The sequence below is a fragment of the Rhipicephalus sanguineus genome, chromosome 7 (assembly GCF_013339695.2).
Source record: "Rhipicephalus sanguineus isolate Rsan-2018 chromosome 7, BIME_Rsan_1.4, whole genome shotgun sequence".
Taxonomy (NCBI): Eukaryota; Metazoa; Arthropoda; class Arachnida; order Ixodida; family Ixodidae; genus Rhipicephalus; species Rhipicephalus sanguineus.
The window spans coordinates 46,985,654-46,999,410 of record NC_051182.1 but is presented as its reverse complement, the minus strand read 5'-3'; the positions used below and the strand labels follow the sequence as shown (position 1 = coordinate 46,999,410).

Genomic DNA, 13,757 nt, shown 5'->3' with positions numbered 1-13,757 from the left:
AGCATAGGATTGGGAAAGGGAAATGCTGGTGAGGAGGAGAGAAATGAGGAGGGCCACGCCCCCAGCTCCGCAGCTTCCTTAATCTTCGCGCTAATAGTGCGTAAATGTCCCAATGTTTTTTTTTTATTTTTACTCGGACCGAGGTTGCTTATGAGGAGTGCTGAAAGCCATGACACTGTAACCACCATTTCTTAATCACGAGCGCACGTGTTATATGGAAAGCGAAGTTCACGTAGATCGCCATAGAACCTTTCCAAAACTGCTTTCTTACTAACATATGTTACTATATGTTGCTTACATAGTTCCCCGCTTGCATATTGACGCGTGTGCTATGCGTAGACGACGATGACGAGGGAGGGAGGGTGCTCAACGGACTCCGCCTACTGCGACAGTGAGGATTAGAAGACCAGGACGACGTTTTTTGTTCTGGTGATTTCAAGAATCTGTTTCGCTGTCTTGGGAAGGGTGCGTGCTCCCCGCGTTGTACCTCGTGGCGCATCGTAGCCTATGCAGCTTTTGCTCCAAAGAGCAACGTAACCTAGCCTAACTAAATATGTTGAAGTCACGGCACAAGAGGCTATGGCCAGTTATGGCCAATCACTTTCGATCATCATAAAATGCTTCGCAATTAGAAAACATGGCTCCGATCGTTATCAACTCACACCAACTGTCCGACATTGTTGCAGCGCAGTGAAGAAGGACTATGTGTACGATTGAGAGGAATCTCATGCCGTGCAGAAACTGCAGAGAGTATTGTTGAGCGTTTGACTTGTCGGCCACACGGAGCAACATGATGGTGTTAGATGTGACCGAAAAACCTTTGGTGAGCTCACTAAAGACACCTGGAAAAGAGACATCAAGAGATGAACTTCGGCAAGTAGGTATTCGCTCTCCAGGTATATCGTTAATATTCAATACTCAAAGGTAGGTACTAGCGCAATCCTCCCAGCAAAACAATACCTTTGCCATCTTTCTCGAATGAAAGTATACGTATATCATTTACGACATTTTTTCAGGCGATAGCCTTGCATGCCTCGTCAAACTGGAAATGTGACCGTCGGCGACATTACGGATAGCCCCAAACAATCTAATTGAAGACATTATACGAGATCCGGAGATAAGTAATTCGATATGCGAAGATGTGACGTCCTAATGACGTCACTGATCGCCGTCATTTGTGTCGCCATCATGACATATGACGACGTAATCACATGACATCAGCGGTGATGCTGATATTGCAGGCAGTAAAACGTCACGCGGGGTCCAGAAAGCTTCACGGGTGGGAGGATTATAACAGTCATCTAAGAAGAAATACAAGAGGAAGATAGCTTTCGCGTTCGAATCATCTCGGGCGAGTGCATGAGGCACCCTGTTAGTTTTTGTACTGCAGCATGTGGCATTCAAGCAGAATGAGAATAAAGTACTTTGATAACGTGTCTTATTTTATGCCTCCTACGCCGGCGTCATGTAAGGTCACGCATGGCCTTATAAGGTCTGTTCCCATATAAGGTGTCGAACATTGGCGTCTGTATGTAATACGTGTTTTTTGTCCTCGTATGTTTGTGCGCTTAGGACCTATTGGTCATGTCATACCAACACGCCCAAACCGCCACAATTGTGAACCGCAAAAATAGTTACGCAAACAAAGAAAACTACGAAAGAAGTTGAATAAATTTTTATGTGATATTATTCGTAATGTGTGCAACTAAAAACTATATATAAATGTGTAAATAGTAGTGCACTTACCGTGCTTTTCTCTGGGCTTTGGCTTGAGCTTCATAAAACAATCTACTAATGTAGCAGCAATAATTAGGACTATAAGTAGACCCAAGAATATTCTGCAAGCAAAAAAGCAGTGAAATAATAAAAATAAAGCTGCGTGCGCATGGCATTATTGCTAAAGGATCACCACAAAGAAATACGCAAGATGTTTAGGCTTATGAAATATTCATTGTCGACAGCAGCGCAGAGCAGATTTGAAATACGAGGCAGACAAGTACATGGTACCAGCGTTGTGTGCCATGCAATTCTCTGCCGCCAGCTGTATTCCCTGCGGCGTTTTTTTTTTACCATGAACATCAACCAACTTGCCCACCTTCATACTCTAGTGCAGATAAAATGTTAGTTCAAAACTTAATTTCGATTCCTATCTAAGAGTAAGTTGAATAATAATAGTAAGACCAAGACAAAATATTTTCTTTGTCTCGCGAGTGAACTCCGACGACCATAATGGTATCGAAATCGTTATGAGGACTGTTTTTTGTGTCAGAGTTCATATCACAGCAGGCTAGTGCAAGAACGTAGGCACAGTGACATCACACCCCTTTCGTTATGGCGCTATTTCTCCCATCTTCTTTATTCTGACTTTTTTATAGCTTTTCAAAGCCATGCTCACCGTAAGAGTGGCTTCTCTCGTATCGTAGAAAGCCACATTATTAATATAGCTCTAAACAATTTTTCTTCTGTCTTTAGCGCTCCTTCTTCATGACGTCTCGTTAGAGTGTTAGCATTGAATGCTGATATTCATCTGGCAATAAATCATTTAAATATCTGGATACATATTCACATTACAAATTTATTATACATTATTGAAGAAGGCCTAGCTCGTTCACAGGGTAAGAAAATTGGATATGATATACACAGAAAAACCTCGCAGAACAGGTTGATTTAGCGGGACCTTAAATTACTGCCTATGTATGGCTGCTTATAGCTGTATCAGTTGGATGCGTCTTGAAAGAAGGCGTCTCCCATCATTTATTGTGACTGCATGCCTGTTAAGAGACGCGTTCATCTTCACTGAGAAAAAAGTTCCTAAAAATTTTCTAAAACTTGTACAACAAAGAAAAAGTTCCCTAAAGCTGTGACTAGGATTTCTTACAGTTTCAGAATGTACATCATAAGCAACAGGCGCGATATTGAAATCCAAAAAAAAAAGCCGTTGCCATATTTTCCAGGAAAGTCAGAGCAGCTTACACAATTCCAATTTCCACGTTTCTCCACGGTTCCACTTGTGCTGTCACACAATTTGACACTTCCAGGCGCACTAGCGGAGGCTTGACTGGGGAAAAAAATCGCAAGGCATTCGCGATCACGCGATATCATTAAGAGACTAAAGCAAAAAAAACAGAATTTCTCGCATTAGTTAATGACCACTTCAAATTGCCAAAAACATAACATTTACTATGAGAAAACGCTTGGTAGGCGAGAGAATCAGCATAATGAAAAACGCTGGCGGCGACGCCACCTTGACGTTACCGCATCAGCTCGCTGAGACGTCATAGGATTTTATGGTGTGTATTTGTGGTGTCTATAGTTCTTAATCGGTTAAAATAAACGACATTATCCTATATTCCACTTAGCCATGTCCTTAATGTACGAATTTTCAGCAAATTTTTAAAGCGAAAGTCTTACATGCCTCACTAACACGAAACTTGACCGTCGGCGTCCCGCGTCCTGCGGCGTCGGGGACGAGTGCTGCAAAAATCATCTTGTGATGACGTCACCATATGGCATCATCATGACTTCACATAACGCACAATTATGTGACGTCATCATGACGCCAGAAATTCTGGCCTGAGGTCATGCGATGCAAGGTAATATAATGCCGTTGTAGCGCCCTCCTTTCGGTGGCGTACAAAACCGGAGAGCGCGCGACCTGCAGAGAAGGAAATAACAAAGGCACTTCGCAGTGGCACGTGAAGCTACGGCTCCTGTTCCCTGCTGGCGTCGATTCTGGTTCAGCCGACTGGTTCCTTCGCTCCTGTTGCATAAGCCTACACCATCATCACATGACATCGTAGCTTGGTCGAAGGTGGGCTGATCACGGAGGCAGGGCAAAACCAGGTGAGGTGCCTCCGATCCTGGAAGCAGTGCGCACCACGCTAGGTGCGCAAAGCTTTCGGAGGGTGGAGGGCAGGATAAGTACTTCTAGGGAGCCTACATTTTTGGCCGTTGACGTAGGCTCCCTAATACAACGAGTGAAAAGAAGTAGATGGCTTTCCGCTTCGAGTCGTCCTAGGTGAATGCAGAAGGGACCCTGTGATTTTTGTGGAGCCAATGCGGCCAAAATGCAAAATAAACACCTTAAAATCCCTCACGTCGCCCTGACCCCCACACAGAGAAATTCCGGCGCGAAATTTAAAAATGAAGCTATTACCTTCATTTTCTCTTCGATTAATAAACGCACCATGACGAAACAAAGCTCAGTAAGGTTTTTAAATAATAATTTCTCAGTCCATATTGATTCATTGTACAATTTCATTTACAGAATTAATAATGCTTTTGTATATAGCTTGCGAGCGTTTATGGTCAGCTGGTGGCTCGTAAGATATCAAGTGCTACGTGAATCCAGCTGGCACAAAAAGAATGTTCCATGGCTACGAGTACACTTTAAAGTTAGTAACAGATAGATGCTATTTTGTGCACCTATAGTAAGGGTTATCGAGATTAGAGTATATGAATTCTAAACATGGTAGCCCTTACTATAGGTGTGCAAAATCGCACATATCCGTTACCATGTTCAGTGTGTAGCTTTGGCTAGTGTTGCCATGATTAGACGCATAGAAACGTAAAGAATTGAACGGATCAATTGCCACTGCCGTATCGCTCAAATGTTTAAGCGCCGTTCGCGTAGTTCGAAGGCTGCTTATTTGCGGCATTTATACTATAGTGTTATATAGAAATGGTAGAAACTTCCTAATTCTTTATGACTGAGCAATCAAGACTGCTACTGAATTTCCACAAAAAAGATCCGGCATGTGCTTCCCATAGCGGTTTTCACAAGAGTCGATTTACAGCGAGCAATATTTGTATGCAATGCTTACCTGAGTCAATCAAAGCTTGCAGATCCCACTGGCTGCAATCCTCTACAAAGCACATCGCCATGCGAACGACGGGAAGCTCTTTGACCGAGAAGTAATTCCTAAAATATATAATCTGACGAACACAAAACGAACGCTGTAAGATAGAACTCCGCACGTGGGTTGCTCCACAGAAAATTGTCTTACAAAAATTTCACAGAAAATTACATTATTTCTTTTTGTTAAAGAGTTAATCGTTAGTTAAGAATACAAAGATTTCCAAATGCTGCTGATGCTTTCTAAATGACTAGAGGCAATGAAGCAACCAATGTACCATATAATGATATGCGCAACACAGGGGGGGGGGGGCAACGAACAGAAGCAAGCCGAAAGTACACTTAATTTCGCTGTTCTTTTTCTATACTTCTTTCTCCTTCGCGCTGGGCACATCACAGTGGACAACCAACAAGCCCTGTTCTATAATTTCACTCCATATCACTCGGCCATTAATAGTCCACTTATTTCTACGTGGGAAACCAGAACCATATAGCTTTGATATCAGGAAGCCTCTTAATCTTGTTTAGACTTAAGCTTAAAATGGTGTGAGTGAGTGAGTGAGTGAGTGAGTGAGTGAGTGAGTGAGTGAGTGAGTGAGTGAGTGAGTGAGTGAGTGAGTGAGTGAGTGAGTGAGTGAGTGAGTGAGTGAGTGAGTGAGTGAGTGAGTGAGTGAGTGAGTGAGTGAGCGAGCGAGCGAGCGGGCGAGCGAGCTGATAAAACACTATTATTTCATTGTATTTCACTATTGTATTTTCGAATCCAACATTGCCATGCACATCTAGTTTAAACACTCAAAATGCGAACAGGCTTCCGAGCGTACGAAAACATTCATTTTAAAGGATGAAAACAGGTTGCTTCGCTGATCTATCTCAACACTACGCCGTAGGATGAGCCCACAAGACGGCAATTCATCTTACCTTGGGATGAATGATGCTTGAAAGGTTGTGGATCTTTTCTTCCACTGCCGTGGAGTTCTCAATGTAAACGAGAAGGTTGCAGTACTGGCCGCGAGTGATCACGTCACCGTAGCTGTCGAATACCTCCGTCTCGAGGCATTCGTCGAATGCACCCAGGTCAACGCGAGAACCGTGCAGCAGGCCTGTCGGGAACTTGCCGGACGCGTCGAGCACTTTGAATGCACAAACATCACGTCAAGACACGGGGAATTTGATATTTCGAGCTTAGAGTTTCACGACATTGCCGATGCTTCTGTACGTGAGTTCAGCAATGACCAAAAAAAGAAAAGGGAAGCGAACGAAGCAATACAACAAAATTTTCACGAAGGCAAAAATAATGCTAACAGAAATATAGCCGAGGTGTTAAACCCGCCAATTAGCGTGGTTGCGACATTAGTGTGAGGTAAACAAAGGTGTACATATGCTGAAGTAGTCGTAATCGTCTTTGTGGCGCTGGCAATATTCAGTCATTGGCAGACAGTTTTCGTTCACCACTGAGGAAGTCGAAGGCTCGGCCCGACGAGCTATCTTTCTCTCTCTCTCTCTCTTTATATATATATATATATATATATATATTATGGAAAAATTGCTTTAAAGCATGTTAATTCGTTAGCGCGAACTACTAAGGCGGGAGCATCAGCTCAGCTCTGACAGCGACGACTCGATGCTGCCGCAACCATGAAAATATTAGGTGCTTATAAACTCTTAGACGATAGTCGACAGACACTGCATTCTTCAAACTGCCCTACGGTTGCGAACTTACGAAATTCTGGTCGGCATCTCCGCTGCCGACCGGACACCAACCAATAAGCGCCCGGTCTGTTCTGTGCCAGAGGCGGGCCTTTATACTTTTATCAGTGTTATGCTGAATGGATACATGCGCAATACCAAAAAGTGTAAGTGGACTCTGTGTAAGCTACGAAACTTCTCCGCATTGATATTTTGCTTTGTGTCGTGAGTTATACTCTAGAAGTGAATGTCAAGCAACTAACATAGTGACAATATCTTTCGAGCAATCACGTCTCAAAGCCCAAGGCTCCAACTTCATGAAGCCGCGCAGTGTTCGCAGCAGGCACACTTTGCAGTCGGGACTCACGTCGGCTTGGAGCAGCTTGGCCTTTAGGGACTTGGGCATGCTGCTGAGCCCTCTCGTAAACCATCGCGTAACACCTGCGCATAGTCAATGTTGTCCCAGTCGTCTGCAGGAGATCTTCGTGCTACTTTCACAGAATCGTAGCCGCTGGTTGTGTTGGTGGTGCTATGAGCCGCCGATATTGAACCCGCCAGGAGAAGCAGCAAACAGATCGTAATTTCTGTCATCCTGAAGGCGGTGGATTAGCTTATTTTCAGTGCTTTTTTAATGGATGATGATTGAAAATCTCCAAACAATAGCACACAGATATTCGGAAATGTAATACACAATTTCCACTTCACAACAGCCGCTCTCTTTTTGCTCCCTTCAAGGGGCAGGTGCACGATCGCTACATTTTTTTTTTCGTTCTGCAATAATCGTGCCCGATGAACGTTCACAAGTGATTAATAAATATTGAAAGCGTCAATCTGTAAAATTTTTCTTCCTCTTCGAACCGAGCAAACATGAAATTGAAGGTGCAACGACTTTAATTGTTGACACTTGCTAAGTTCGATTTAGACTGGCGTATTTGTCGGTTGTTAAGGTGAGGCTTGCGGTTGCATTTTTCTCAAATCCGCTTCTCGTGAAGGTGTTCTAAGAATTATGAACGTTTCAATTACTCACGCCTCGCAGAACATGAAGCTCAGCCAGTACACGGCTATACCGCGGGAACTAACGCACTCCGCCAGACCACAGCAGCAAGACGGAAACGAAAGGCACTACACGGACCAACTAACATGAGGCCTCTACGCCTACGTCCTAGCCTACCGCTTTCAGGTTAGCAAATCGTGATTGTCCGCTAGTGCCTACCATATCACCGCTAAACGTCCACAAAACGTATATAGTTGCTGCTGTGGGCCCAAACTCAGTTTATAACCTCAAAGCGGAATCCACCACGAACCAGTGATGCTATTTTCACGTTTCCTCCGTTTGAAATGCTTCCAATGTATTTGTTTACGTCACAGTAGATTCCACGAGGGAACTAAACACAACCCATTTGGCTACGTGTTCGCTCACTGTCAGCTGTGCGTCACTTTACAGCAGTCCCCACATTTCGGCTTCGCTAAAATTAATGTTCTGCCCAGCGCTTGCTGCTAGAAAATACAATACCTGAGGTACACTTATCCTCTGTCCTTCACGGCTGTTCAGCATATTAGTTTAGTCACGTACCACAAACAAAATAAAAAAGAAAGAAGGAAAAGAAAACGTCGTTCAATTCTACCGGCGCACCGAACTCATTGTACATTCACCCACCCTCATCTCAGGTTTTGTAAGGCGGCCTCTTATACAGACTCGGCATTATATAATCTTTCTGTAGTTCTTTTTTTGCGCCTATAAAGCGCAATATATCCTAGAAAGGCGGCGGATTGAATGCTGGTTATCATTTAGTGCAGGAGGTCAGTGCAAAAAAAGTATGTGCTCTCGTCCGCATACACGTAATAACGATAATGACGCATGGCTTCAGTAATGCATTCATGTGAATTCTGAAGTGCTTGAACTAGAAACTGGAATTGAGAATATCATTTTCGGCGCAGGCAGGGTTCCAACTTCTTGACGCAAGCAATGAGTAACTCGGTGTTTTATTGTGGTGAAAACAAAATAATTAAAGAATTGCCGTTTTTACGGAAACGGCTGGCTGTTTTCACTTTTTATAAGCATAACACAATTACGAAAGAAACAAATCATCAATTTAGCGCTGAAATGAGTTCAAAAGCTCTCGCTATAAGGAAGCCCGCGAATGTCTCGAACGTACAAGTACAATACACACGCGCAATTTGTTCCAGCCTATCTTATCGCAAATATCGGCGTCTTCAAAAAAGCATCGAAGGACTTCATGCTTTGTGATGGGCCTTTGATGACCATGGGCCTAATATTTTGGAAATTGGGAAGGTCTGCACTGAATTTAGTAAACGGATCTGCAGTTAGAATCGCTGGCTATGTGTGATGTGTCGGGGAGTGTCGGGCCACAGGTGATTCACGCGTCCTATTTCTCGTGCACGCATGAACACGTTGTGGATAACACACACTGCGTTCTCAATAAAATGTACTTTGAATAAATGGGAGTCGGAGACGATCTATGAGGGCGTCGATGTGTCGTGGGAGCTGAGGGTCTAGTTGGTTCTCAATATTGGGGTCAACTGCGTGTAAGATTGATTCTTTCCTGTTCTCTGTGAACCAGCTTGACAGACACTGTTCTGTTTTCAGTACTTGTAAAATTAGGCGTGTATGTCTTATTGAAATATAGCAATGACATGGATTTCAGAATAATCTGCCGCTGCTTTCTCTGCCTCTCACTGTCTCCTTCTGTCACCGCCTGCTTTCTTTCCTCTCCGCTCTCTCCTTCTCACCTTTTCCGCCTGACCGTCGGACTCCCTCTCTCGCTTTCCTTACTTTCCACCTTTTACGACCTCTCTACGGCATGATTGTGCCAACCTGCTTTGTGGCTTATTGGAGAAAAAAAAAAGCTCCGCAGTGCGTCCGTCATTTCATTTTCTTTGACTCTGCAGTGGCTTGTAGAGCACTGGAATATCACGCGATGCTATAGTCATTTAGCTTGCTTGCGAGACTTCTTTATGACGCATTTCCTTCTCGTCTCTAACATTTCAATAAAGCTGATTGTTAGCAAAATGTCTATAAGATCCTATACTGTTAAAGATGAAAAATGACCCAGCCGACAAGCATATTCTTCATCCAGCTGAGTAACGTCATAAGGTCACGGCGAAGTCTCCTTGGTAAGATGGACTTCAGCACACACAACAATGCAGTCCTGGTACCTTCCAAGCAGATAATATAGGGGTACTTGCCGCGGTGGCTTGGGAATTGTTGGGCTCCACTGCTGACCCGAAGATCGCGGGATCGAATCCCGGCCGCGGCGGCCATATTTTGATGGAGGCAGAATGCTAGAGGCCCGTGTGCTTAGATTTAGGCGCACGTTAAAGAACCCCAGGTGGTCAAAATTTCGGCGCCCTCCACTACGGCGTCTCTCATTATGAAGTCTTGGTTTCTAGATGTAAAACCCAAACTAATGTAATAATATTGTAAGGGCAACTGTCCCGCTGCAAGGGCAAGAATTTCATGTTTACTGCGAGTACCTCCTCCTACACATCACTTAGTCTGTCACTCTGCCCGATTTCAATTACAAAAGCACTCGCCAACGCATAGGTAAGATTGCTCGATGGGCCGCAGTTAGTGCAGGGGCTACTAGAGCAACACGCCTATCGCTCCCCAGGCTACAATTGAGCGAGGAACTGTCGTTCTCCAAGATGGCGACTGGCACGCAGTTCAAATACCTTTTTCTGAGTGACGCCATCCACGTGCGCGCCCAGAGATGACTGCGTTTTGCTTTTTCCGTCTTTCTCTATTTCTATTTCCCTTTCCCATAACTCTTGCGTATCCAACAAGTCGCTTTTCTGCCATGTCTTTGCCTCCTGCTCCGAGATGCACGGTCACGTTTTCGCGGAGCTCCGTCGTGGGACCAGCTGCTCGTAGCAGCGTAAAATATCTCTCCTTTCCCCAGTCATTTTTGTTTATACAGAGTTATTTAACGCGCGCCGGCGCGTTTTTTTTTGTTTATTTTTATTTTTTTCTTGAACCGCGCCCAGTGCACAGCCCTTCTTAGGGCTTCAAGGCCATCAAATGTAGATCCCCCACCATAGCCTATCTTATAGCCATCTTTCAAGATTGCAGACGACCTACCACCGGGATTTCCCCCGTGCTACTCACTGAGTGGTGATTTAAGCCACGAGCTTCTCATGAAAGAGGCTGCCAACCTCGTACGCGAGCAAGCAATCAGGAGCCATGGTGTCTCAGCACTCGCCGCATCTCTCCAGTCCGCACCAACCGCACTCGCGCGCGGCAGCTAAAAGATGCGGCGAGCTTCCTACGCAAGGACACCATGCTTGTGTCCCGCACACGCACCCGAAAGGCCTCCAGGGCTCTGGCCGCCCAGAAGATCGCACCACAGCCAGGCAAAGCCAGGAAGGGTAAGGCGAGCGCCATGACAGCACCCCCCACTACCCCTTCTTCATCCCTGTCAGGAAAGTCGGCCCAGCAGGCAACCACGGCCATCTTCTCGCCGCCAGCCTCGTCGCAAACGCACCCAGAGAGACAGCGACGCCCTCCCCAAAACCCGCTTCTGGAGCCAGTAGGCAGCAGCAACCGGGAGGAATGCTGTACGCAGCAGGACAGGATCACGTTCGCCCCCTCACAGCAGGAGAGCGAGACAAACAGCCGCGGGTCACCCCCGCCAGACGTCCCCTCCCTGGAAGCACGCCGCGCCCCTTTCCTGCTACCCCGCCGATCCTCCCGCGGACAGCAGCCCAGATGAAACCCGCCTGGCCGGTTCGCCTCTTCCCTCCGTTCCCGCAGCCGCTGATGTTATGAGGTCCCCTCAGAAAAAGGCAGCCTCCTCTCTCGGCACAGCCAAGACAGCGGCGGCCAGGCGAACAGATGATCCCTCCTGACCGCCTTAGTTATGTTCCCTTTCCACTCGCGCTACGTCAGCAGATGGGGCGAACGCATGAGGCGGCGATCGAGTTTTTCTAGTCACCGCGACACGACGCATCCGCGCGTCCGGATCGCGCTGGTGCGCGCTCATCACGCGTCTGCCGAAACTTATTCCCCGGCACGTCTGTACAGACGTACATCTCTTCGCTGTTCAGTTGGCCGTGTTTTCTTCACTGTGAAAGGAATGTGAAAGCGGCGACGCCGAGATGCCGTGCAAATGCTGTGTACGTCGATGCCGCTGTAACTACACGGGGGACACGGAGGTGCACGTCTTCAAGTTCCCGAGAGACCAAGCTCTGAGGAAAGCTTGGATTCGTGCTGTGCCACGGGAAAACCTCACGGTCACCGAAAGTTCTAGGGTGAGTTCTTGTCTTTTCATGCTTAAGTGTCACTTAATTCAATTTATGTATACGTACATGTGTAAGTGGCTCATGGGCCACACGTTTGTATGACAAGTAGCCATCGGTTTGCTGATTCGAGGTAAATTTTTTTCTAGGTGTGCGAACTTCATTTCATGGACGAGGACATTATTCGAGTGGCGAAGCACACAGATCAAGCAACTGGCCGTGTAATGATAGTGCCGCTAGCTCATGTGCGCCTTCGTCCAGACGCTGTACCGTTGAAGTTCCCGAATTATCCGAGCTACATGTCCAGAAAGACCGCGAGAAGGGAAGATCCGGACTCCAAGTGCGCGCGCATAGAGAATTCAGCCCTCTAGAAATACATCGCTGAATCCAACGAGGCGTTTCTCAGAGCACGCGAGGGGGATAAAGTCAACAGTTTGAGCGAACTTGCCAACCACTTGAGGAGCCAAGCGCTGATGTTCTAGGATGTAATCGAAAGAAATGAAACAATTCTTCTCATTCACATCGTCGACGATGAAGCGCCGTGGTTTAAATACTCTGTTTGCGTGAAAGGAGACTTGAGCGTGAAACTACACTTCATGAAAAAAGCCGTAAAAAAGCTAGGCGCAAATCTGTGCGCTCCCGAAATCGCTAACAGGGAAAGGGGTATGGTGGAACTCCTGGAAGGCATCGAGAAGTGGGACGGTGACCTAGATGTGCAACTCAGTCGCGGAAATTTGCGAGTCGGTTTGTTTCCTGCTAGATCAGCTGTGCACGTCCCAAGCAGAAGACGACGCCAACTGTATTCGATTTCTGAAGGAGCAAGTCAACTTGCACCTATTGAAAAAACAGTGCAGGCGCTACTCGGCTGATTTCATGATGTTCCGCTGCATTCTTTTCACGATATCGCCCCATGCGTACGCGTTCATGCGCAGCCATGGAAGCATCACCTTGCCGCATCCTATGACAATCAGATCAGTGTGCTCGTCTTGTGGTATGAGTCCTCAACAAGAGCATCAGAGCGAAAAATTTCTCAGCTATATGGGGAAAAGAATTTCTGACCTGAATGATGACCAGCTCTTTGTCACAGTTATGGTAGATGAAATACATATAAAACCCTACTTAGACTACAAAGGGGGTAATATAACAGGCGCCGCGCTTAAAAGAAATGAAGCTGCTAACTGTGCGCTCGTTTTCATGGTGCGCAGCCTGACGTGCAAATTCAAAGAAGTTGCGCACATCGTGCCGGTGCACCGAGTAGAGGCGGAGTTCCTGCAAAAGTCTCTTAAAGAAGTGGTTTGCGGGCTGGAACAGATAGGGCACCAGGTTATGTGCGTCGTCAGCGACAACAACTCTGTCAACAGAAAAGCGATGTCACTCTTCGAATCACCTTCTCGTAGCACAATTGTGTACCAACATCAATCAGACCCTTCAAGGCCGCTGTTCTTTGTTATAGACCCAGGACACATTCTAAAATGCATACGAAATAACTGGATCAACCAGAAGAATGACCAAATTTGTTTCTACTTCCCGGAGATCCAAGGAGACACACCACAACCAGAGCGAATGCAAACAGCGTCATTTGCGACAATCGGGGACCTTCACAGCAAAGAGTGTGACCAGCTGTTGAAATATGGCTATGGGCTGTCGAGAAAAGCCCTCTACCCTTCGAATTTTGAAAGGCAGGACGTAAAGCTTGCTTTACAAATCTTCAATGATTACTTACCAGAGGCGTCACGCGCTCTTGGAGCAAAGCACAACCTGTTCTCTTTTGAGACCACTGCTACATTCATCGATATCGTACTCAAGTGGTGGAAAATTGTAAACGTCAAAACTCCATGGAAGGTAGAAAGGCTAAGAGATCAGTTCCATTAACCAGTGCTTTCCATTGATAACGATCCAAAAATTGCCTTCTTGCACATAGTTCCGGAGTGGCTGGATGAGTGGAAAAACAAAGGTCTTG

The 13,757-nt window shown here is 46.0% G+C and overlaps 1 protein-coding gene across 1 annotated transcript in view; it reads right to left on the bottom strand.

Annotated features, from left to right (window-relative positions):
• Positions 1 to 5,764: 5,764 nt before the first annotated feature.
• LOC125759105 (uncharacterized) overlaps positions 5,765 to 13,757 on the bottom strand; it is a 39,698-nt gene continuing 31,705 nt past the window's right edge. Inside the window, exon 2 of the mRNA XM_049417384.1 lies at positions 5,765 to 5,985. Within this exon, the coding sequence (XP_049273341.1) occupies positions 5,765 to 5,985 (221 nt within the window). The remainder of the gene's footprint in view (positions 5,986 to 13,757) is intronic.